At 41.8% G+C, this 26,966-nt stretch overlaps 1 protein-coding gene and 1 long non-coding RNA gene across 6 annotated transcripts in view; one reads left to right on the top strand and one right to left on the bottom strand.

Annotated features, from left to right (window-relative positions):
• The window catches only part of nbr1b (NBR1 autophagy cargo receptor b), a 98,197-nt gene that overhangs the window by 33,910 nt on the left and 37,321 nt on the right, over positions 1–26,966 (top strand). For 3 of the 5 annotated variants that reach the window (XM_034113740.1, XM_034113738.1, XM_034113737.1), the window contains exons 8-16: positions 1,096–1,221; positions 10,792–10,998; positions 11,624–11,783; positions 12,419–12,502; positions 12,592–12,777; positions 12,907–13,020; positions 14,615–14,690; positions 14,947–15,057; positions 18,339–18,515. In XM_034113740.1, the coding sequence (XP_033969631.1) occupies positions 1,096–1,221; positions 10,792–10,998; positions 11,624–11,783; positions 12,419–12,502; positions 12,592–12,777; positions 12,907–13,020; positions 14,615–14,690; positions 14,947–15,057; positions 18,339–18,515 (1,241 nt within the window). The remainder of the gene's footprint in view (positions 1–1,095; positions 1,222–10,791; positions 10,999–11,623; positions 11,784–12,418; positions 12,503–12,591; positions 12,778–12,906; positions 13,021–14,614; positions 14,691–14,946; positions 15,058–18,338; positions 18,516–26,966) is intronic. The other 2 variants (XM_034113739.1, XM_034113741.1) reach the window with 2 other exon arrangements.
• LOC117469314 lies at positions 7,544–8,968 on the bottom strand. The gene is made up of 3 exons (XR_004554582.1): positions 7,993–8,968; positions 7,867–7,894; positions 7,544–7,720 (listed from the first exon to the last, which is right to left on the bottom strand). It is a non-coding gene; the product is annotated as an uncharacterized LOC117469314 (long non-coding RNA).

The raw sequence follows: 26,966 nt of genomic DNA, 5'->3' as shown, positions 1-26,966 counted from the left end.
GACAGCTCTTTAGTCTTGCCCATGGTGGAGAGGTTGGAATCTGATTGATTGATTCTGTGGACAGGTGTGTTTTATACAGTTAACTAGTTGATATTAGGAGTACTTTCTTAAAGGAAGAGGACTTATGTAACCGGTCTGTGGAAGCCAGAATTCTTGTTGGTTGCAAGGGGATCAAATACTTATTTCCAACAGTTAAATACAAATCAATGTTTATCTTTTATATAATGTCAATTTCTGGATTTTCTTTCTGATATTCTGTCTCTCATTAGTAAAATAAACCTACCATTACAATTATAGACTGTTAATTTATTTGTAAGGGATCAAATACTTATTTCCTCCACTGTATATAAAATGCATATGTTTGTGTTTTTTGGAGTAATTCTAAAATATTTTAATACTATTTATATTTTTTAATTTTCATATGTATGATAATAATAAGATATTACTATTATTATTATTATTAGAATTAATATTATTACTTTATCAATTGATGTTTTCATATTTTTAAACATATCTCCTCTGTTTGTTTGATTCTGGGCTATATTATAACCACACGTTTATATTTTCCTAGTTTTAAAGTTATTCGCATTGTCCAACAAAATATCTACCTATCTTCTCATCTCAAGCTCAGAATAAAAGCAATTGTCTGAAATTATGAACTGTTCCTTTAACCTCTTGCTTTTGTCTTTTCTTCATTATATTGCATAATGAACAAAGGAGATATTTAATTTATTGGTATTTTTTAAATGTTGGTACTGCAGATAATAATGACCAATATATGACTTCTAGTTTTAGTTTAGATGCTGTCCCAGGGTTCAAAGTCTTGGTGAGGTTTATTCTAAGAAGGTAGAGATAATAATGCCTCATATAGACATAAAGAGGCGTGGTAACACAGTGTAGACACGACACATGTGTTTCCTTTCCTTGATATCTGAAACTTAGAAAGGGAATCAGTTTCTGTTTGCCTGAACACTTTCTCTTTCTCCTGTTGAAATACACAACAGACGTCAGCTTGTTACAGTAGTCCCAGAACCCCCCTTCTCTCCTTCCCTTTCCTTTCTCTCCACCCTCCTTTATCTTGTCCTCTGTGCTCAGTGTGTGTACCTCGTGCACTCTGTGCGAGCCCTGCAGCTTCGCTCATGACCCCAGTCACAACCTGGTGAGAGCCCGGACCCCTCTGTCCATCCCAGAGCACGGATCCCCCGCTCCGGACCACAGCAGGTAGGACACCCACTCTAGTTGGATTCTCAGATTTTTATATCTCTTAAAAAAATCCAGCTGGATGTTTACCAGACCCTGGATTCTCCACCTTCTGACACAATGGTATTTAATTTTCTGTTTTGATTTAGTCTTGTTCTATTTCAAATGTTTTATTTTTATTTTACTTTGCACTATTCGCTTTTAATGGTTTGTATTTCTTCTACACTATTTCTATTTATTTTTACGTTTCATTTTAAAAACTGCACTGTAGCTATTGTGCTTGTGATTATAACATCTCTGAAATGTGGATCTTGAATCCACTTCCTCTACTAAGGTAACAGTCGCAATACTATAACTGAAAAGTTATTCTTTCTGCTCCATAAAATATCACTCAGAGGGCTATTTATTTGTGCTTTTTGGGTTTCCCCTTTCCTGTATTGTGTTATATAGGTTTTAGGCCAAGGTGCGTGTTTATGATAGGCTAAGGGGCGGGACATCTCTGAGCGGTTGACCAATCACAACAGAGCCAGCCAGCTAACCTGGAAAATGCTTTTAAAGCCAAAAACCCCCAAAAAGTGTGGGACACCATGAAAACCATGACAGGGATGACCTCTTCAGCTAAACCTATTGTGACGGACAATTAATTTTGTTTTGCTAACGAACTAAACACGTTCTTTACCCGTTTCGAGTCACTGGATAATTCTGCAAAGTGCACTGAAATGCTCGAAACCATAATACCTGCTTCCTCTGACAAAATTACCATCAGTGTCGAAGAGGTCAGAAAAACATTTCAGTACACCAACACCAAGAAAGCGGCTGGGGCCAGATGGGTGCAGTGGTTTTCTGCTGAAAAACGTTGCTACTGAGCTGGCTCCAGTGTGGCAACCCATCTTTCAGGCTTCCATTGACACACACACCATCCCTCTGTCATGGAAAACTTCACACATCAAACCACTGCCCAAAATTCCATGCCCAAAAGAACATAAGGACTACAGACCAATAGCCCTCACCTCAGTGATTATGAAACCACTAGAAAGAATTCTGCTCCGATTTCTTATCAGTACAACACAAGACAAACTTGATCCATACCAATTTGCCTATAAACAAGGGTGCGGTACGGAAGACGCTGTGGCTACTTTGGTTCACATCATCACTAAACATTTAGATAAACGTAACACCTATGCAAGAGCCCTCTTCCTAGACTTCTCATCAGCATTCAACACAATACAAGCAGACATCTCGGTGTCAAAAATGGCCAAAATGGAAGTAAATCCATACCTGATTTGCTGGTATGCTGCTTTCCTCACTAGTAGAGAGCAACTTGTGAAGGTTAACAAAACCCTGTCATCTGCCATCACAACCAATGTAGGTGCCCCCCAGGGCTGCGTGAGTTCAGCTGTGCTCTTTACTCTCTACACTGATGATTGTCGTACCAACACACCAAATCAAGTCATCATTAAGTACTCCGATGATACTGCAATAATATCTCTACTCAGTAACACAGACGACCCTGAGCTGCACCAACAGGCTGTAAATCAGGTGGTCGAGTGGACTGATAGCAATGCTCTTGAGATCAACACCAAGAAAACTGAGGAAATCATTTTTGGCTCACCATCTGACTCCCATAAAGTCCCCATTGTCATCCATACAGATGAAATCAATCATAACAACCTAGTGAGGCTGTCTAACCACATCATCTCTGACCCAAACCATGTTCTGAACAGTGAATATGAACTGCTACCATCTAATGGGAGATACAGGATCCCACGATTCAATAAGGTCAGACTGAAGCACTCCTTTGTGCATCAGTCAATCCTCTCAGTAAATACAGAGCTGAATGCAGATCAAATGCACGCTGAAGGCTCTTTGAGCAGCTTTTCTCTCACTGATTGTGCTGTTATGTTAAATGTTTGTTGTTTGTGTTTCATGTATTTGTGTCTGGATATTTGTCTATGTTGGTGTTGGACATGGAGCTGCTGTGACGCAAGTCACATTTCAGACTTGGTCTGACTAATAAAGTAATATCGTATCGTATCGTAACCAATCAGAGCAGACTGGGCTCTGGTTTCAGACTGAGGGTGAAAAGAGGTGCTGCAGGCAGTATGAGAAAAAGAAAGAGCTTTCTGAACATTAAAGCATGGAGACAAGTCACAGTAGAGACACTACATACTGATATGAACCTGACAATAAGTAGAATATGTCCTCTTTAAGTAAAAGTATGCAAGTATTATAAGCAGAGTTCACTTAGAGTTTTAAAAGAACTTGCAAAGAAGTGTATTTGTTAGAGCCATTTTCCTTGAGTTATTATTGTCTGATAGTTAGGCTTGATAATAATATAAATTAGATTAAACTCACCATCTAAAGGTATTTTTGCGAGTCATATTATGGTTTAAAATGTATTAATTTAAGGCTCACTTATTATTTGTTATGTGTGTCAGTATCACGTGCATGGCTATATGCCTATATATGGTAGGTTGATAGGACACAGCTGATGGTGATGAGACGGGAGGAAGGAGGAAACGGAAAAGTCTTTTGACCGTGTTCTTTTGTTCTTGTGGAGACTATTAACTTGATTTAGGATGAAGCGAAGAAATGTGTCCTGCTGGTTATATGCCGTCTGGACTAACGAATAAAGCTCATCTGATTCAACCATGTTCTCAGCTCATTTGTTTGGAAACAAAGAGAGGCGCGTCAAAACCCACAACCCGATAGAGGTGGCTATTAAATTCGTAGACAAGGATTAAAACGCCACCACATTAGTCAAAAGACTCCGTAAACTGTGGATAAAAACTTCGAAGGACAAGCACAGGATTCGTGTGGATTTCAGCTCTGCTTTGGAAACAGCGATCGGACGTTCTAAAGTGCCGTGAGGAGGAGGCCGTGAGTAAACCATGCCGGCCCGGAATCTATGAATGAAACGCTGTTTACAATGGGATCGCTTCATCAAACAATGCAAGGACTGATGTGTGCATAGTTACGGAAGTTTGACAAAACGAAACGGGAAATCCATCCAGTGATATCATGATGCTTACTGGGGATGATATGAAGATAATCCGCAATTGCTGTTGGAATGCTTAAACAGTTAACGCATGTTAAGGAAGCGGACGTTAAAGGAATGTTTGGCACAAAAACAGGATTCACGAAGAACTTGTTCTTGGAAATATTAACGACTTTATTTCATGTGGAGCCAATTGAAGAAAAAACAAACAAAATAAACAATGGATCCTGATATTCCTCCAGCTGATGTTGCCAGCGGCAGAGGAGAGATTTAAAAACTCTCAGCCAATCGCGAACAGTGGCGTTTTTATATGTACAAAAGTGGTGGGGCACAAAAACGTAGATGTCTATATATAAGCTTCTGCAGTGAGACGTGCAGTGAGGGTTCATGCTGGTGAGGGCACTGGCACTGACTCTTCAGGTTTACAAATATTATATTTTGACCTAAACCAAAATATAATATTATTTTCAAAAGCTTTTTTTGTCTGATGCTTCGATTAATTTTAAACAGACAGTTCAACAAAAGGATACCCCAAAAAATGTTAATTTTATCATTTAAATATTGAATTGTTCTCTCTTAGTAAGATCCCATTTTCAATCAAATTGGCGGTCTTACCTTGACTTGAAGATGAAGTCCATTTGCCTATCCTTCTGGACAAAAATGTCTATAACTTTTTGTAAAGTCCTCCTTATGTTCTTGTAGTTTCAAAAGTCTATCATAAATCTAATCCATAGATTTAATGATAAAAAAAAATTATAAAAGTAGGGGTAGACATGTGGATGTTTATCCGGCTGCATCAAAACGTGCATTTATCTAACAGGTACGTTTCCCACAGATCTTATTTCCAGCTATTTTCTAAAATCCTCTGGAGAAATCTCATTGCTTTTTTGTCGAGGGAAGCCATGCGCAGCTTACTTCCTGGTTTTAGGACGCGTCACTGCAGCTCTCTCGTCTCCTCTTCACACACCACACTTTTCGCGGCACACGTACTTACAAGCACATCAGCTCTGAATGATTTGAGATGACGTATGGTGGGGATGGTAGCTCCATGCCCCTCTGGTCATTATTTTTTGCCACACACATTTCATTACAAAATACTCTGAGCATGCGCAGTGTAGTTTTTACAGTCACCGTTGACTTCACAGCGAGAGGGAGGGGCATAATCAGGTTTTGTCCACATGGCTCTAAACAGCTCAATAGGCACACACTGTGACTGTAGACACACTAATTAGAAGAACACAGACTAAAACAGCAATGTACAGACGAATCAGATGATTAAACATGATCTTAAAATATATTTTATATATTTTTTTATTTATTTTTTTGCATTTTTGTAATCATTATTTGTAATACTTTCTGCTGACACTAGGTGGGGCTGTGCCCCACCTGCCCCTAATGACCAGTCGCCACTGATCGCGAAGAGGAAAACTTGGAGCATGCACCCGCAGAATGAATGAAATTAAACCATTACTGGTGCAAGGTGGAAATATGGAAAAGGTGGATGAAGCTGTTGCAACATTCAAGATGTTACTCAATGAATTTATTGAGTGTCATGGACATGTTCAAATGCTTTTATCTGAGGAAATAAGGGAAACTGAGAGAATGGATTGGTATGAACCAAAAATGTCTGCATTCACGAATTTCCTTAAGGATGTGGAAATGTGGAAAAGCTCTCAAATGGATCCTCAGATACTGATCGAACCCCATGACAGTGTTTCCAATGCATCACACAGGAGGAGATCAAAAGCAGGATCAACAACTTCTTCTGCTTCCTCAACCCACCTCAAAATAGCCACAGAAAGAGCTGCCCTCCTTGCCCGGGCAGCAGGATTAAAGGAAAAGCATGCACTTGAAATGGAAAAGGCTCAACTGCAAGCTAGATTCGAACGGATGGAAATGGAAGCCAGCCTAGCTGAATCTGATGCAAAAATGAAAGTTCTGGAGCATTTTGAGACTGGTTCACAAAATCCAACACAAGACGGCATGAATGACTATGTAAAAGACTACAGAGTAAAACCACATATGTCAATGGATGCAGAGCCGTCTCCAATTACCTTTGCTGAGTTTGGAGCCATTCCCAAAACACCACTTCAAAGGCTTCTATACCAACAACCAAGACCACCAGAAAATATTGATAATACAAACCAAAGCCCTCAACACACAGCTAGAGATGCAGGAATTACAGGGACAAATAATAATGACAATTTCCTGACTGTGATGCAGAGACAAAATGACATTGTTAATTTACTTGTACTTCAACAAAAGCAAACATCACTGCCCACTAGGGAAATCCCAGTCTTTGATGGCAATCCCCTGAATTATCAAATATTTGTGATGGGCATTTTTCAACATGGCATTGAGGAGAGAACCACCAGTAACCAGGATCGATTATATTACCTGGAACAATATACTTCGGGATCCTGCAGGGAACTGGTGAGAAGCTGCCTTCATATGGATGCTAATAGTGGCTTTGCTGAAGCTAAGAGACTGCTAAAAGTGCATTTTGGAGATGACCTCAAGATAGCAAATGCATATATGGGGAAAGCTCTCAACTGGAACACTATAAAGGCAGAGGATGGAAAGTCACTGCACTGTTATGCACTTTTTCTGAGAGGCTGCTGTAATGCAATGAGGGATCTGCAGGACATGGAGGAGCTGGACCTGCCATCCAACCTACGGCTCATTCTTTCAAAGCTACCTTACAAACTAAGGGAGAAGTGGAGAACAGCAGCTTGTGACATTCTGGATCGGAGCCATCAAAGAGCAAAATTGCATGACCTTGTTGTATTTATTGAAAGACAAGCTAGAATACTTCAAGACCCTCTCTTTGGTGACATTCACGATCATCAACTTAACAGTACAAAGACTTTCATTACAACTCCTGCTGATTTAAGCCGAAATAAGTGCAAGGGAAGCAGTTTTGCAACCACAGTGGCTATAGTGTCAGACAGCCATGCAGAGAAACCCAAAGAAGACAATTATCTTGTTAAAAGCTACATTTCCTCCACTAACAATGACACCTCATGTACCTTTTGTACCAGCATGCATCCTTTAGCTGAATGCCATACAATACATTCAATATCTCATGAAGCTAAAATTGAGTTTCTGAAAGAGAAAGGACTATGCTTTGGCTGCCTGAAGGTGGGGCACTTGAGCAGGAACTGTAACAGGAGAATGACCTGTCAAATCTGTCATGCTAGACACCCAAACTATTCTGCACATTAAAGATCTTCTAAGCCTGAAACTGAGAACTTTAAACATGATAAGACAGAGCAGAAGAGTGGAGGAGCAAGGCCTGAAGAGACATCCATCAGCAGTGCTCTTGTTTTAGTAGGAGAAGGTGAAGGAATTGGGGCTGGTAAAGACAGCATACTTGCCATAGTGCCAGTGAAGGTGAAACTCTGCCATGGAAATAAAAGTATACTGACCTATGCATTCCTGGACCCTGGTAGTACCGACACATTTTGCACAGAGGGGCTCATGAGGCAGCTTGGTGCTAGAGGACGGAGAACTGAAGTCCTTCTTCAAACGATGGGAACAGAGAAAACAGTCAGGAGTTTTGAGGTAACGGGTCTAGAAGTGGGCAATGTGGAAGATGGCACATATATAAAGTTGCCCAAGGTTTACACTCAGAACAAAATCCCTGTTACCAAAATAAACATTCTTACCCAGGCGGACCTCAAGAAATGGCCTTATCTGCAGGAAATCCAAATAAGAGAATTAGATGCTGACGTGGGACTTCTTATTGGAGTAAATACTCCAAAGGCTATGGAACCATGGACAGTTATAAATACCCAAGGAAACGGCCCATATGCAGTGAAAACACTGTTAGGATGGGTCGTTAATGGTCCACCTAATGCTTCCACAGATCCGGATGATGAAACCCCTGTGGCAGTAGTGAACAGGACCTCAATTGTTCACCTTGAGAAGCTTAATGAAAGACAATATATTAATGACTTTCCAGAAAACGAGTATGAAGAGGAAAGACAAATGTCAGCTGATGACCGAAAGCTCCTGCAGAGGAGAGAAAAGAGGAAAGATTGCTCCACTGATCTTGGAGTAAAGCAGGATAAAGGAAAGCGACTGAAGGATCAGATGCTTCTGCTCAAAAAGCCTACAGCTAATGCACTAAGACTTTCAGTAGAGGACACGGAAAATGCTGAAAAGGCCATTATTTGCCACGAGCAGAGACAGCATTTCAAAGAGGATTTTGCCTTGCTGGAAAAAGCCAAACAGTGCAATAGAGGAAGCTCCCTATACAAGCTGGACTCTATCATTGATGCTGGGATTCTGAGAGTTGGAGGAAGAACTACAAAGATGGCTATGCCAACTGACTTCAAACATCCAATGATTCTACTTAAACATTCTCGTATTTCCAAGTTGATACTAAGCCACATACATCATCAAGTTGGTCACTCAGGTCACATGCTCTCCAAACTCCTTCAACGTTACTGGCTATCAGCTGCAAACTCTTCAGCCAGGAGGCAGGTGCAATACCTTGCTGACCTGTTTTGGAAGCGCTGGACCAGGAATACCTTCCTTTGATGCAAGAACGGCCCAACTGGAATACAATCAAAAGAAACTTCACCCCCGGAGACCTGGTCGTCATCGTTGATGAGAACGCACCGAGGAACACTTGGCTCCTGGGACGTGTAGTTAAGACCCTTCCTGGATCAACATGACTTGTTAGGAGTGTCCTGGTTAAAACCAAGACAAGTACCATTGAAAGACCCATAACTAAATTATGTCTGCTCCTGGAGACAACAGACTGAGCCTACTAAGCCTTAGCCTTTCAGTCACGTGCACCTCTGACTTTTAGACCAAAGGACTAGACTCTTGGTCTCCTACCTCCCCATCAAAGGCTGCCTTTTGAACAGCAGAACATTACAGACAATTAGTACTAGACCTACACATTCAGTACTGGTGTTACTGTGGACTTGAAAGTATGCAATATACTATGGACTTGAAAGTATGCAATATACTATGCTACGTATGGATGTTATATGTTTTGTTAAAATGACTCTTGATATATTATAATTGGTAATTGCTATGTAATAAGCAATTAGGGGCTGGTATGTTAGAGCCATTTTCCTTGAGTTATTATTGTCTGATAGTTAGGCTTGATAATAATATAAATTAAATTAAACTCACCATCTAAAGGTATTTTTCCGAGTCATACTATGGTTTAAAATGTATTAATTTAAGGCTCACTTATTATTTGTTATGTGCGTCAGTATCACGTGCATGGCTATATGCCTATATATGGTAGGTTGATAGGACACAGCTGATGGTGATGAGACGGGGAAACGGAAAAGTCTTTTGACCGTGTTCTTTTTGTTCTTGTGGAGACTATTAACTTTGATTTAGGATGAAGCGAAGAAATGTGTCCTGCTGGTTATATGCCGTCTGGACTAACGAATAAAGCTCATCTGATTCAACCATGTTCTCAGCTCATTTGTTTGGAAACAAAGAGAGGCGCGTCAAAACCCACAACCCGATAGAGGTGGCTATTAAATTCGTAGACAAGGATTAAAACACCACCACAGTATTCATATTATTTGATATTTATTACTCAGGCATTAGCAGAGGAAACAGTGTGTGGTTTCAGTTGGCAGAGGATCAGGTATTGGAACTGTTTATATAACACTAGGACTTTCATCTGCATAATATTCTATAACAGTTTTTATATAAAACTGAAACTGTCAAATTACTAGTAGCTGAAATTGTCCCAGGCCTTTGTAGGAGCGGTTAAAATCCAACTCTGCTCCAAAAACAGTCCTCTCATCTGGTCCGTCCCTCGGGTCAGAGATAAAGCAGCTCTGACGTGTTGACAGGCTAACAGCAGGATCCAGTCGCTTTCGTTTTGGGATTTGTGTGTTTTTTGGCTTTGTATCGTTTTGGTATTTCCATCTTATTTGCTGCTGATGTATTTGGTTTGGCTTTTTTTGTTTTGGATTTTTCAAATCTGCAGCACGTTTCTCCTAATGTCAACATTTGGGGGTATTGAAGCAACGTTGTCTGTAGTCACAGTGGCTGCAGTTGAATAGTCATAAAATCAGGTCCTATGCCTTTCCTAACCCCTTTTCCTAACCTCAGTAAAAAATGTCATCGGGTTAAGGGAAAATGTGAAGTAGAGTTCATCAGGACTTAGGAATATGATTCAAACATTTCACTTCAAAGAAGCCTTTCGAAACAAACAAGACTATATGAGGGAGGCTGTGGCGCAGTGGACTAGTACGTTGGTGTTCGGATCAGGGGAGCACAGGTTCAAACCCCACTGCAGTCAACATGTCGTTGTGTCCCTGAGACACTTCACCCCAAATTGCTCCTGTGGGGATTATCCACAGTATTGAGTATGTAAGTCGCTTTGGATAAAAGCGTCTAATAGTAACATGTAATGTAATGTAAGATGACTGCAACCCTCATTTTGTTCGTTGATTCATTCACGAAAAAAAATGTTAACGAAGCAAATGAAAAGCCTGCTAATGGCACTAATCCCAGCCAAGATATATGGGGGACAATTGGGTGCAATGATGGCACATTTGATGATTTAGTCATTTTCATAGTGGCTCAAACCCTGCTGTCCTTCTCAGGTTCTACCGGCGAGGCGACCGCAGTTTCAGAAAGGCAGAAAAGCAACGTCTGAAGGCGGAGAAGCGCCTGCTGAAGGCCGAGGTCAAAGAGATCCGGAAACAGCTGAGGATGGAGAGGCGGGGCATACAGTGGAGCTCGTCCCACCGCGAGGGAAGCTCCTCCCCCGTCCTCCTTCAGCCTCGGGCCACTCAGCACAGCAGCCCCGAGTAAGACACTCAAAAAACTCAGTTTCTGGGGTCTCTAATATTTCACTAACTAGGGATATTATTGTTTGTAGAAGATTGTGAAGCAGCTAAAGTCATTTGAAACAAATTTCTTTTACTGTTCCAATAGAAATATATCTTCATACAGTGTCACTTTTAAGTATGTGTAAGCTAGTTGGCAAACATGCACATAAGTGGAATTCAACATAATGCTATAAGCAAATTACATCACAATCACATTTGCTAAGCTAAAGGCAGCTAATGTTGGACGTGGTAACGTTAAGTAGTCTCCTTAAGACAGCTGCTGTTTTTAATGCGTAACACAAAAGCTTCTGACGTTATTTATGTGTACAAAATGTGAATATCTTGTAAGCTAGTATAAAACACAGATCACATTTCAGGAATCATACCAAAAACCTGAGGACGGAGCCTAGTGATAAGAATGCTAACTCATGACCAGGTTCAAGACTCATTCCAGCTACACTCTATTCCTGATGCATGTTTCAATTATAGGTTTATTTAAATATACTTGGATGTGAAACAAATGACCACAGCTGGTCTGAACTTATGTGAAAACATCTTTAAAAGAACATCTCAAGATCCATGCAGGACTTTATTTCTTTCCCAGGCGTCCAAAGCGTCCCTGTCCCCTGGTGGTTCCTACCATGACAGCCACTTTTCTGGATGAGAACCTTCCCGATGGAACCAGACTGCGACCACGGTCAAAGTTTATCAAGTACTGGAAGATGAGGAACACTGGGACAATCAGCTGGAACGCTGATACGAAGGTAAGAGTTCATCCTCCTGCGAGGGTGTTAAGCAAATTTCATGGGAATATGCCAAGTGTGTTAGAAGGCATCTTGTGCCATTGGAGAAAAAAATATCTAAATTGGTAAGGGTTCTACATCTGGGGATGATGAAAGGGCTCCGATCTGCCAACTTGATTTTAAAACCTTTTGTATATAAAGTGTACATATAAGGAAATGATAGCCAGTAATGCTGGTCAAAAAGCTGGTCAGAGTAGCCCAAAGAAATCTCCGGGAAACTTCTGGAAACCATGAATAACTTTTGATTAGATTAATAGAGCTTTAAAAAATATGCTACAGGATACATGAACTACCGTTGATGAGGGAGCATTACTTCTATATGTTCACTTTTTAAATGCTTTGATTTTTATTATATTGCCTCGTCTTTTTATTTTTTTAACAGCAAAGCAAGTCAATATATGTAGCACATTTCAACACAAGGGAATTCAAAGGTTTAATAAACATTAAAAGCATTAAGATATAATGCAACAGAAACACATTCTAAAATGACATTTAAAAACAAGTATCTGCACTTTCTCCTACACTTTCTCCTAACAATGAACGACTCCGAAGCATTTCTGACTCTGATCATATTTCGCTTGTTTTGCTTCCCCCAGCTGAAGTTCATGTGGGGGAACCTGGCGGTGGGTTCTGGGGATCGTTGGAGAGAAGTGTCCGTCCCCTTCCTCCAGCCAGGACAGGTGAGAGTCTGCATTTTTAGATAATCATTGTAAATGTACCTCTAACTTGTTATTTATGTGGTAAGCATTTTCCTGCTGTGTGTGTGCAGGTTGGTATAGTGAGTGTAGCGCTGTGTGCCCCCGGGGTGGAGGGCTCCTACACCTCCCACTGGCGTCTGGCCCACGGCGGAGAGCAGTTTGGCCCCAGGGTGTGGTGCAGCATCGTGGTGGACCCTCTGGCCCCGGCCCCCATGATGGCTGACGGGATCCTGGTGTCCCCCTGTGTCACCCCGCAGGTACAACCAGGATTCTGATAAGACTGAATAAATGCATTGGTATAAAATAAGAATGCACAGTGATGCATAAACACACACACATAGCGACACACTGCAGATAAGGGTGTGTAAGTATGAGCTTCTCTGCAGGGTAAGAACCCGGCGGCAAAGGATGGGAAGGCCTGTGCCGCTCCAGAGCAACCGTTGATGACCGTGGACCAAGAGGAGTACTACACCCCCTCTGTGGACCTGCTCACTGCTCAGGTAACACACCTGCACCCAGCAAACTATTGGCTGCTGAAAATTAAATGTAATATTTATTAGATTAACCACAGGCACACCTTCTAATTCTTGTCTCATATTTAACACACACAGTGGTGGGAAAGTACTCTGAGCACAGTGTAGTAATACTATAGTAAAAGTCCTGCATTCTGCATTTTAATCAAGTTAAAGCACAGATGTATTTTCTGTTAAATGTACTTAAAGTGCCAAAAATATAAAAATCATTATGTAGAATGGTCGAATTCAGGATAATATATATTTCATGGCTGAAGCTAGGTAGAAATAATGTTAACTACCTAAAAATACTGTTGGGCAGAGGTAGTATTAAGTAAGTACTCGGATCTTGTACTTGAGTAAGTACTCAGAGTGAAGGAATACTCTGTTACAAGTAAAAGTCCTGCATTCAAAATGTTACTCAAGTAAAAGTAGAAAAGTGTTATCAAAATATAGTTAAAGTACCGACAGTAAAAGTAGTCATTTTGCAGATTGATCCATTTCAGAATAATATATATGATATGTTTTATAATGATTGATCATGAAAGTGTTCTCAAAGCTGGTAAAGGTGCAGCTAGTTTGAATGACTTTGTATACTGCAGGGTAGCTTGTGGATTTACTCCAGGTGGAACTAAAGTCTGATTTAACACTTGATTATATTTCACGTCATTCATCCAGATCTGTAGAGTAATTAAAGCTATTAAATACATGTAGTGGAGTCAAAGTACACCATTTACCTCTGAACTGTAGTGGAGTAGAAGTACAAAGTAGCATAAAATGGAAATACTCAAGTAAAGTACAAGTCTCTCAAAATTGTACTTCAGTAAGTACTTGAGTATATTTACTTAGTTACTTCCCACCTCTGCTGTTGGGTTCATGTATAATGCTGTTGTGTTACCCATCTTAATGTGCAACATAACTAGTAACTTCATCCTGAAAATAAATGTACTCAGTAGACATGTAACACCTTTAAACTGTACATTTACTCTGCTGCTATCAACTGGTGCACATGCAGTTGGTGGTGTAGGATTACTGCTGATCAGAAGCAGTCCTCCCACTGTGTCCACTCCATAGTTTAAAACAAATATATCATTTTCAATTCCAACTTTAACTTTTGTTGTATTTAATAATAATGTAAAGCAGGAAGGGGCATATTCCGGTCACATATAATACGCCAAATGTAAGCTAGTGTGAAAATGAGCCTGTGTCCACATAGCTCCTTGCATCACTGACAGACTGGCTTTGCCCCCTTGGGTTTTATTATCTTTTTGGGCTACTTAATATGTATTTGACATTTGTTTTCAGCACCCACCGGAGGATGTTTGTTCTCACACAAAAGTACAGTTTAACAAAAGCAGCACATTGTCACATTATAGAATCTTCCTTGATAAATGACTTAAAGGTCTAGTGATTTAGTGTGGTCTTTCACACTCACAAGTGACGGTCCAAATGGAAACAGCAGAGGCTGAAATCCTGACTTTTTATATGTAGTGTAGGTCAAACTCCTAAAACTCTGCCTCCTACATCTCCCATAATGCTGTTCAGAGTGTTTACTAGCTATCTGTTGTTGCTGATCTCTCAGGATCTGCTGTCTTTTGAGCTGTTGGACATCAACATCGTGCAGGAGCTGGAGAGTGTCCCCAACAACACACCTGCTGGTAAGACCACTTCCTGTGTGTCCTCTGGTTGGTGTGTGTGTTCAAAGCTGATATTGATATTGTTTGAATCAACAATACAGACATATAATTGTAGTGAAAAACCAACAATATCCTCTACCGAGGCGGATACAGTTGTGGTTTTTCAGTTTTTCGCTGAAGCTCTCATTGTGATTCTGAATGATTATAAATCAGTGCTACATGTCGGGGGCCTGGCTGATGAACAGACTTCAGTCTCTGATGTCTTTTATCCGTTCAGACATGACCCCATGCATGTCCCCTCTGCCTCAAGATGGCCACCTGCAGGACAAAAGCAGTCCCTCTCTGGGTCTCATCCAGGAAGAGACTGAAGTCATCAATAGCATTATGGGTAAAGGAGTTTTCTATTCATATTTGCTCAAGGTTCTTGGTGGATCATTGACGAAAGCATGCACAGCCTTAAATGCATGTGTGAACTGTCCAAATGAACATATTCACTCATACTTAATGCAAAGAAAAAGACAAATGTCCCCTGTCCAACATCTGCTCAGTCATGAAACAACAGACACCACAGAATGCTATATATGGTCATCACTTCTCTTTGGAATGCAGTACCCTCAATGTGGAGCTACCTATTGTAGCAACAGCAAAAGATAGAAAGCAGTTGTAGAAGAGAGAGATGTACTGAGGACTTTTAACCAATAAAAAGGATAGAGTTTAGTTATTGTCTTGATGCTTGTGGACTAGACTAAAGCTTTATATGGACCACAGTAATAGAGTGGTGCAGTGAAGGGCTCTCTGAACAAAAGCAATGGGATGTTTCAATTGGATTTTGGAATATTGCAGTGAATAAATTATTTGACAAACAAACGTTTATGGTACTTACATGTTTTCAGGCCCGCCCCTCCCTACACGCAGATCACGCAGACTGCGTGGGGCCTCATCTTGCGGAGGGAGACTCATCTGATGCGCAAATGCGGTGCACTTCAGCTTATGCACACATGCAGTGCAATGAAGCGCGCCACAGTTTCGCCACTGCAAGGCTCCGGCGCTCGCAGTTCACGCACGTGCTCCACTACATGCTCCACTACGTGCTCCATATCGCCTAAGTATTTGGCAGCATATGCAGAGTGGGGACGCAGGACAAGTCCATGAGCCGCTGGAAGGTGGCTGGGGCCCCAAACAACCCGAAAGGAAGTGTGACAAATTGGTACAAACCATACGGAGTGGAGAAAGCTGTTTTTTCCGTGGACTCTTGTCATATGGGAATCTGCCAATAGCCCTTGGTTAAATCCAGTGTCGCGTAAAAGTGAGCAGTGCCTAGCCGATCCAGGAGTTCGTCGACCCGGGGCATTGGGTAAACATCGAATTTGGACATCTCATTAACCCTGCGGTAGTCCACACAGAACCGGATTGACCCGTCGGAGTTGCGTACCAGCACGACGGGGTAGCACCATTCACTGGTGGACTCTTCTATCACTCCCATTTCTAGCATGGCCTGAAGATCCGCCTGAACAATTTTCCTTTTGTGTTCTGGCAACCGATAGGGCCGTGAACGAATGGGCATGTCTATGTGGTGGTGGATTAGAGAGTTGCGCCCTGCCAATGGGGAGAACACAAATCGGCAAACTGCCTTTGCAACGAGGCAACGTCTGCTCTCTGACCCGGTGAGAGATGGTCGTCACAACAGACCGGTCACAACTCATCTCCCTCGATCACCGTGGTGGCCAGAGAAGCATGCGCCACCTCCCTCCATGCTTTGAGGAGGTGAAGGTGGTAAATCTGTGTTGCTCCCCCCCCCTGTCAGGACGCACCACCTCATAATATACGTCCCCCACTTGCAGTGTGACCACGAAGGGTCCTTGCCACTTGGTGAGTAATTTAGAGCTAGAGGATGGGAGTAACACAAGCACTTTATCTCTTGGTGAAAATTGTCTCAGTCTAGACCCTCTGTTGTACAGGCGCTGCTGACGTTCCTGAGCCTGGAGCAAATTCTCATGTGATATCTGCCCCAGTGAATGGAGTTTTGCCCGCAGGTCCATCACATATTGAATTACATTTTTACTGGTGTTCAGACACTCCTCCCAGTTTTCCTTAACTAGGTCCAATACACCCCGTTGCTTCCGGACAAATAATAGCTCTAAGGGAGAAAATCCTGTGGGGGACTGGGGCACCTCCCGCACTGCAAACAACAGAGGGTCTAACCATTTTTCCCAATTACGACTATCTTCGTGAACGAACTTACGAACCATGTTCTTTAGTGTTTTGTTAAACTGCTCCACCAGGCCGTCGGTCTGAGGATGGTAAACACTAGTCCGGATTGAGTGGACGCCAAAATGTTCGTACAGCTCGCGTAGTGTGCGTGACGTAAATGATGTGCCCTGGTCAGTCAGGATCTCTTTCGGGATCCCGACTCGGGAGATGATATGAAACAGATGAAACTATTCCCTGAGACAGCTTGGTGTCAAACGGTCCTCCTCTCAGGACCCAGCCTACTGCAAGAGAGGCCAGAATCAGGTTATCAGCATGCTTTTTACTGAGAGCCTCATTACCTGATTCTGATCAGCTGTGTTGCCTCCGGCTGAGCCACTCCCATCACTCCAGCAGCCGGCGCTCTAACCACACCCCGCTGCCACAATGTCGTAGAACAAAACGTGAAGATCTTTTTAGCTTGTATTAACAGGAATCTAACCAAAAAACTCTTGATTTTGAGACTTATGGCGCATTTCCACCACATGGTCGGCCTCGGCCTCGCTCGGTACTGCTAGGCCGCGTTGGGCCTTGTTATGGCCGGCTCACTTCATGCTGCGCTTCCATTACAGTTTAGGAACTGGGGTAGTTACTATATTAACGCAGTGTAGGCGGAGCCGTGACGTCATCTTCAATGAGAACCCCAGAAAAACAACACAGCTGTTAGCTGTTAGCACTCAAGCTCACAGCTCCTCATATCTGTTCAGAAACTAGACAAAAGTTAAACAAGTACAAACCACAGACTGTCTGTGTCATGGCGAATACAGTCGCTGGTTTATTTATGTCTGTATAGGCCGTTGTTGTGAGTGTGGACGGTCGGAGCATATATTGCGTTAGCTTAGCCAATCTCCATCTAGAAAACACGCATTTTAAAAGGTTTTTCACCTGCCGTCTGTCTGCAGACTTGTCAAAGCATTAATTCATGGTTTTTACTAACCGGTATCAGTATGTTGTTACTTCGGCATCATTTTGAAACGTGTATTAAAATTAAATCACGGTCAAATATGTTCATCTTGTTGTAGTTGTAGCCCCCTTGCCAGCGATTCTCTCTCTAGTTTAGCAAACTCAGCCCTGTTTGTTGACCCCGATAGAACCATGATTTTGTCGGGCCAGAAAAGAGGTGAAAAAGTACCCCCGGGCCGGAACTAGGCCTAGTGGAAGCGCAACCAAAAACGGGCCCGGCACGACACGGCACGCTTAAACCGCGCTCCGCGCCATGGTGGAAATGCCCCATAAGGGACCGGAAAATGCTACCTCTTTTTCGGGTTCAGGACTCCATTTTAGCACTTCATTTTATGGAACCACAGAAACAAACTGATGAAATGAAATCATTGAGGGCATCCTATCACCCCAGAAGAAATGCTTTTTTCAAATAGAAGCTGATTTGAAGACATAACATTTGTCCAACTTCCTGTTACTCAGATGTCCCTCATGGGGCGGGATCCGGAGCAGAGGGGGGAGGAGTCCCGGCTCAGGAGGAAGGGGAGGATGACATCAGCGGGACTCAGTTTGTTTGTGAGACTGTGATTCGCTCAATGACCCTGGAGGAGGCCCCCGACCACGCCCCTCTGAGAGGGCCCCGCCAGGGGACCGGTAAAGGTCAGTCAGCAGGGGCTGCTCTTCTGAAGCTGCAGACTAAATTATGTTGCTTTTAATCTGTCCTCAGATTAATTTCCAGTTTTTGATTGCTGCTTTTTTTATCAAAGTAAGGGCAGCGGAAATAATCAAATCTTTATTCCCCTTATTTCAGCCAATACTTTGGCTCTCCATAACTTCAGCTTATTTTCAGCTACAGAAACCATTCAAATATTAAACTATTCAGCCTTTTCAGGAATCGATGGGAAACCTTCAACTTTAAAACAATATGTTATACTTTTTGAAATATTCAGCTTTTTAAACTCTTTTTTTAACATGGAAGTCAATGGGAGGAGCCTTCAAATCCTCTTTTCCTACACCTTACGCCAAATGTTTCTCCTTCCACATACTTTCAGCTTGAGACTTCATTCCAACTTTAAAATGATCACAAGATTTTCAGCTATAAAACTTGTTATTCAGATTTTTGATATCTTTTACATTTTTTGAGATATTTAACTTGGTTTAGAGCTTGGTAGAGAGGCCTTTTTCAGATTTTAACATTAGTGTGGATGGAGCAGCTTTGATCTCAAAACAGAGTGCAGGAGTGCTTGAAATTCTCCCCCAAAAATGTTTTAAACTTGCCATAATTCCCAAACCCTACACTCCTCAGACATATTTGTTCATGAAAAACGTAAGAAAACCTCTCCTAGGTTGGAAAATGTAAAAAAATTAAGAAAAAATATTAAACAACATGCCTCTTGAGGGCATGAAGAGACAAAAGGTCCACCTAGCTCCCAATTGATTCCCATGTTAAATTTTTCCGGATCTTTCTTCAGAGCAGAGAGAAGTACACTTTAGACAAACTGCTCCCATCTCCACATTTTACACACAAAACCAAAAAAACAACATATATCAGTTCATTGGGGTTCCCTGATGCTCACGGTCTGGTAATTTTTTAATAGGAGCCATAGTTTTTGAACAGGTGGCAAAATTGTCAGATATAATCCTCAATGCATTCTTAATGGGACTCAGTGCTGCAGTTGGTAAATCGTCATAAGTCGTCACCATGGTAACCTTTGATCTCTGGGTTTACACACACAGGTGTTTGTAAACATTCATTCACTACTACTTACATTTAATATCTTTATTTAACTCCTTCAGCCTAATTTCAGCTGCAGGAACCATTAAAATATCAAACCATTCAGCCTTTTCAGCACATGATGGGAAACTTTCAACCTTTTCAAAATATGTTATACTTTTTAAAACATTCAGCTTTTTAAAGTCTTTTTTTAACATGGAAGTCATTGCAATGCATTTGAGCTGTAACAATTAACACACACTCTCTCTCTCTCTCACAGACAGACACACACACACACACTCTCTCTCACACAGACACACACCGATGATGATGAATGATCAAGAGAAGAGAGAGAGGGCGATCAAGAGAAGAGAGAGAGGGCGATCAAGAGAAGAGAGAGAGGGTGATAGAAGAGTGAGAGGGTGATCAAGAGAAGAGAGAGAGCACACACAGACACACACGCGCACACACACACTCTCTCTCACACTCACACACACATACACACACACACTCTCTCTCTCTCTCTCTCTCTCTCACACACAGACACACACACACTCTCTCTCTCTCTCTCACACACACTCTCTCTCTCTCTCTCTCACACACACAAAACAAATCAAATCAAGTTTTATTTATACAGATGTAGCACCTCATTTAGGACCGTTTGAAACGCGAGGGCCGTGGTCGGCACGGGGTCTGCCCTCGATCAAGAGACAACCTCCAGCGTGACTTGAGACCGCCCCCGTGATAAATAAATGTAATTATAATGAAGCCAGCTGCAATGGATCATTGATCCACCAGGGGGTGCAGTGGGGTTCCACACTGGAGCTCATGTGAAATCAACTCTGATACATTACGCTGGATGTACAGTATGTCTGGTACTACTGTATAGCAGATCTTTGTTAAGATCCATATGTCACGGATAGGATCATAGTCTGTGCTAAATAAGAGACATGTAATCATTTACAAAACAGCACCATGTTGTTATTTAACAAAATAATGTTGTTTAGTCGAAAAAAACGAACGAGAGAAAATGCAGCCGGCTCTCGATTTTTAATCCTAATTTAATCATCATCTTCACCACGATCATTTATGTTTATGTTCGCCGAATTGACATGAAATCACTGACAAATATGAATATTCTGTATTCAACTTCATTAAAACTTTATTAACGTGCCTAAACTCAGTAATTCACTAAAAATATTTATATTTGAATGGAGCCTCGTCAGGCAGATCAGGATCCCGACGGGTGTTATTTTCCCCACAATGACCAAGTCGCTGCAAATTATCCCGCTTATTACATGGCCACATTCTCAACAAAGTAACGACATGACTCCCAATATTAATTGAAATGCACGATTTTTGACTTTGTTTAGAGCAGTAATCTTCTCTTCCTCTCTGCAGCAGAGAGCTAAGCGCTGTCAGACCGGACCTAACCCTAACCCTGAAAAGTATTATCATCTGAAAGTAAAATGAATCATTATGTTATTAGTATTAAATACATATAAGTATTTTTACAACTTGTATTTATAAATACTCCGTTGTAATTATTGATGCATAAATGTGTTCATCCATTCAATGTGGCATCTGCTATAATTGGGTTAATGTATGATATTACTTAATAATACAATACATTATAATATATGATATGATAATTACATTTGAATTGTATTCATTTCTTATTTCATAGAAACTTATCAAACATGTAATTAAAGAATGGTGATATACACAGTGATAGATGTTAAGGACTAACGTTTATAATAAATAGCCTAGTATTTATCCATATTCATAATTATATTTATATATTCAACAACCATTTTTAATGTAAAAGGTTCATAAAATAAAAGCACAACACTGTCATTGCAAGTGACACTCAGTTAGTTGACTTTTATGTTCAACTGCTAAATTCGGTACTGATAAAAAAGGGCTTCTACCTAATTACCTTAAATAAACTCACTAATTAATGAAACCAGTTCAATACGCATTATTCTTATTCTTATCATTCTTTATGAGCGCAGAAATAGTCTTAAAATCAGACCTGTTTTTTAAATGAAATCTGACGGCAGGCAGGCAGCTCTGATCACCTAATGATAAATGCGCAACACCTAATCGCCGGCCATTCAGCCACAGCTCCCTCTACTGTATGCAAATCAAACTGACGGCGTGAAAGCGCCTATTGTTTTAAATAATGGTCGGAATGTGACCTGTGAGCCTTCTGAATTACCGTGGGATAGCACATTCTAAACTGAAATGTTCAATTAATAAAGTAACATCTTATCTTATCTTAATAATTTCTTCATATTAATAATAATAATAAATCATACAGTATGTGTCCGAAACGGAGCAGGAGGAAGCAAACACACACATATACAAAAAATATACTGCATATTAAAGCAAACGATTGTAAAGGTAAAAGTATGAGCATAACAAATAAAGAAGTATAATGTAAACATTTACATTATTATTATGATTATTTAATATATAAAGACTATATATTATTGAATTACAAGATTAGATATACTTTATTTGATCTAAAATATTGATGTGTTCAAATGCTCTTCAAAACACAACTGAAAGTCCATGAAAAGTTGTCTTTCTGTATTTGTGAATGAAGCGCCATCTCCTGGTTAAATCCTGAAATTGAAAATCTGGCAACGCCCACTTGGAAAATAGTGGGAGGGCTTAACATACCCAGACGCTGGTCTTAGGCAGGTCTTAGGCAGGAAGCTGTAAGCTGGAGTCCTATCTGGAGTGCTACATCTGTAAAGCACATTTATAAATGATTTTTGGTCGAGCCAAAGTGCTGTACAATTAATAAAAATACCCTACAGTAAAGACATTTTACAGCTAATACAACAGCACAGTTTGTTCAGAATATCAGTATGAGAAAAAACGACACCCTCTGTCCTTAGACCCTCACATCGTACAAGGAAAAACTTCCGGAGAAAAACCCACAGTTTAAAGGGAAAAAATGGGAGAAACCTCGGGGAGAGCAACAGAGGAGGGATCCCTCTCCCAGGACGGACAGACGTGCAATAGATGCCGTGTGTAAATCGATGAGATAATACGTTTTACAGCGTAGGTAGACCGAATGTTAGGAAATGCATGTGTCTATAATAAGAAGATGAATCCACGAGGATGTCAACAACAATCCTGTGGGAGCCTTCAGGGAAGCAGCATGACGAGAGCCAGGCAGGACCGCAGAGACAGGCCCAGCCACGACCCGAAGTCCACGACTTAATCCAGAACTCAGGATAGAGGATCCAGGGAGATAGGGAGGTACGCTGTGTCTACGAATCATAACACTCCCCGGCCTGCCTAAGCCACTCTGCAAACCTGTTTCCCTCTAATAAAACCTCGAGAGGTTAGAGAGGGAAAAGGTTTTGGATAAAGAGAGGATAGAAAGAATCGATTACAGGAATAGAGAGTATGAGAAGTAGAGAGAGACAAGATTTAGAAGAATGAGTAGTAGTAATAACCTTATTTTTCAATATACGATCCAAGTTTTTAGGATTTAAGTGAAAGAGCAAGGACCCAAATATAGGTGAAGATGCACAGTGTATCTACGTCAATGCAGTCTTATTTGATTATTATATAAGCTATAAGCTTTATCAAAAAGGAAGGTCATAAGAGTACTCTTAAAACGGAAATACTATCGGTATAATAAGAGAAGGCTAGAAGGCCAGAGAGAAGAAATGAGTTTTAAGTGTTGATTTAAAAACCCCTAGGGTCTGGGCCGACCTCACATGGAGGGCCAAAGTATTCCAGAGCCTAGGGCCCGCTGCCTGCGGACAATTCAAGCCGTGACAACAGGATGCAATGGTCCACAGTGTCAAAGGCAGCTGTCAGGTCTAACAGCACCAGGACAGCTGGGCTACCTGAGTCGGTGGCTAGGAGCAGATCATTAAAAACTCTTAAAAGGGCTGTTTCAGTGCTGTGCATGGGTTTGAAGCCAGACTGAAACTTTTCGTGGATTCCATGCGTGGTTAAGAACGACTGCAGCTGGGCGTAGACTACTCGCTCCAGGGCTTTAGATAAAAAAAGGTAGCTGTGAGATGGGCCTAAAATTTGCAAGAATGGAGGGATCAAGATTTTTCTTTTTAAGTAGTGGCTGCACCACGGCATGTTTGAAGGCAGCTGGGACACATCCTGAGCTAAGAGAGGTGTTTACAAGCAATAAAACACTCGCTCCAACTGATTCAAAAACATCTCTAAAAAAGCGAGAGGGAATGCTGTCTGAGGTGCAGTTTGTCGGCCGCAAGTGCATGACTACATCCGAGAGAGAAGAGAGGGATATAGGCTCAAAGTGGTCGAGGACAGCAGGGCACAGAAAAGGAGCAGGATCTGGGGTAGCACTAGTATGGGCTAGCCTCAGAGCAGATACTTTTTCGATAAAAGATTTAAGAAATGTATCACAGAGAGTAGTCGATGGCACAATTGGAGAAGCATCACAGGGATTAATGATCGAATAGAGGACATTAAATAGAACTTTAGGTTTATGGCTGTTTTTGGAGATTAACAGAGAAATATACTCTGTTTTGGCTGCTTTGACTGCCGTCTGGTAGTCGGAGAGGCAAGCACGAAGGATTTCTAAGGAGACATGGAGTTTATCTTATTTCCATTTTCTCTCTGCACGCCTGCAAGCGCGTCTAAAGGCGCGATTACAGTCATTAAGCCACGGCTCTGAAAGAGCTTTGGTGCGTCTAAGTGTAAAAGGAGCAACAGAATCCAGTATTAGTGTACATGTCGAATCAAACATGGAGATAAGCTCATCCGCACTAAGAGCACAGTTCACTTCTAATTTACAGATCGGAGAAGTATTAAAAGCATCTGAAAACTGTGAGGCAGTCAAGGGGTTAATTGAACGCAGACGACGCGCAGGGGCACGTAATTCGACTCCTGCGGAAGGGATGGAGGTTGTAAACAGAACCGGTAAATGGTCTGAGATACGCGTTGCTGCACAGATTTCATCCACAGAGATAGACAATCCAAACGATAATACTAAATCTAAGGTGTGTCCTTTATCATGTGTTGGACCAGCCACGGACTGAATAAGACCGAAAGAGTCGAGGAGATTTAAAAAGTCCCTAACCAGAGGTTTGGACTCGCAGCACACATGGACATTAAAATCTCCGCAAATCAAAACACGATCATATTTCACCATGATCCCGGACAGAAAGTCCGAAAAGTCAGTAATGAAATCCTTATTGCACTTTGGCGGACGATACACGACTGCGCAGAGTATAGGCGAGGCCGGGTTCAGTTCAAAAAGCTGCAACTCAAAGCTAGCATAGCTAGTTACAGGGTGAAGCAATCGGCATTGGAGATTAGCTCTAAACACTGTTGCTATGCCCCCACCACGGCCGATGGCACGGGGGGAGCTGAAGAATGTACAGTCAGGAGGAAGAAGTTCAGAGAACGGTGTATACTCGCCAGCGTATGGAACATCAAATCCAAATCCAGATCACGAGAGGTGAAGAAGTCGGTGAAGAAGTCGTTTAACAGGAACGTCTTGTTTGCTATTGACCTAGCGTTTAGCAAAGCCATGCAAAGTTTTCTCTCCGGGCTGGCCGAAGGTGTAGTGCGTCTCAGCTGACGAAGATGTGCGTGTTGAACGCCGAGCGGACCGGGAGCAGTCAGTCGGGCAGGAGGAGCTGCCAGCGGGCCCAGCAGAGGCCGCAGCTCCGGAAAGACAGGGCAAACCCACCGAACCCTCAGATGGCGTGCAGCGGGAGGGCCATGACATCTGATACGTGGATAAGTCCCAGAAGAAGCCGTCAGGTATGCTTTTTGATGGACCAGCGCACCACCACGCTTTCCCCGTCGTCTAAAGCGCTTTCGGCAGAGGTGGGGACTCGAGTCACATGACTTGACTCGAGTCCCACTCGAGTCACATATTTTTGGACTTGAGACTTGCTTGACTAACATTGATAAAAGACTTGACTTGACTTTGACTTGGTATTCATGGCTTGAGACTTGACTTAAAGGAGAGGTGTCATGGCCATTTCCACTGATCATAATTCCATTGTTGAGGTATACTAAAATAGATTTATACTGTGCATTTTTCCAAACTCACATTGGTTTCTCATACAGCATCTCTGTAAACTACTTGTATTCACTGAATTTCACTCTCTGCCTTTAACGGCTCGTTGTAGCTCCAATAGCTCCAGCCCCCACCCTCCCTGTGAGCACAGTGTGCTCTGATTGGTCGGGACGTTGTGAATAGCGCTGAGCTCCGTGGAGGTGTTGTTTCCTTGTTTAAGATACATAGCCAAACACAGCCAAACTCATCCTGAGCACACACAAAGTCACAGCCGAAGTAAAAACAATAAGTGTGGCTTGATATTGAGTAAGAAAAAGGTTGATAAACGCTGTGAGAATGGGTCTGCAGAGAGAATTTCGCCGCGATCCCAACTGTCTGTTATCAGCCTGCAGCCAGGGAGGAGAAATCAGCTGAGCTGCCTGCTCCCTGCACACAGATGTGTGTGTGTGTGAGGAAGTCCGTGGATTAGTCAATTTGGACCAATCAGCAAGGGCTTAACGTAACGGCTCCGCGGACATAACGTAACGGCTCCACGGATTGGTCCATTTCGTTCCGGGTACGGCTTGACATCATGCCATACCCGGAAGAATCAAATGGACAGTGATGTATCTCCAACGAGGCGTTTTGGGGAGGTATTTTCTGTGTTAGAGTTTTACTCGCTATAGGGTGTACTTTGAGGGTTTTGACTCTGCACACCGTTTACATGCATAAAAACCTTCATAACACACAAGGGGACGGGTAATAACCGGAAAAGCATGACACCTCTCCTTTAAGCTTGAGACAGATTACTTGAAAGGACTTGACTTTTTAAAATTAAATATTTGCGTTTGTTTTTGTATTGAGATATTACATTTAGTTTTTTCTAAACGTGATTGGGTGATTATAGCGCCGTGCGCGCAAACCTGGCAACCCACTAGATGGCAGGAGTGTCAGTTAACATGGCAGCGGCTAGCATTACTCCAAAAATAGTCAAGTTTGGATTCAAGGATTATGTTGTCGATGACGCTAATAAGAAGAAAACAGCGGTATGAAGGGTCTGCAGCATAAAGATCAGTGACACGACCACCACAACATCCAACTTCATTCGTCACTACAAAAAAACCCACAGAGAAAGGTGCGTGAATGTGTTGTGTTAGCTAGAAAGCTAACGTTACATTTAAGCTACGTTAGACTTGGTTTCAAATCGATTAAGCATTGCAAAGAGAAGACAAAACGGTAAATGAACACTAGAACCGCCAAGGGATTCATTTTGACTAACCCTGAGACTGACGTGCTGTCAGGAGGGAGAGAGAGAGAGGAAAAGAGATGCCTCGTTTATTTCCCCTGTGTTATTATCAGAAGTTACTGTATCTACTTT

Source organism: Trematomus bernacchii, unplaced genomic scaffold (genome assembly GCF_902827165.1).
Source record: "Trematomus bernacchii unplaced genomic scaffold, fTreBer1.1, whole genome shotgun sequence".
Taxonomy (NCBI): domain Eukaryota; kingdom Metazoa; phylum Chordata; class Actinopteri; order Perciformes; family Nototheniidae; genus Trematomus; species Trematomus bernacchii.
This window is presented reverse-complemented; position numbering and strand designations above follow the sequence as displayed.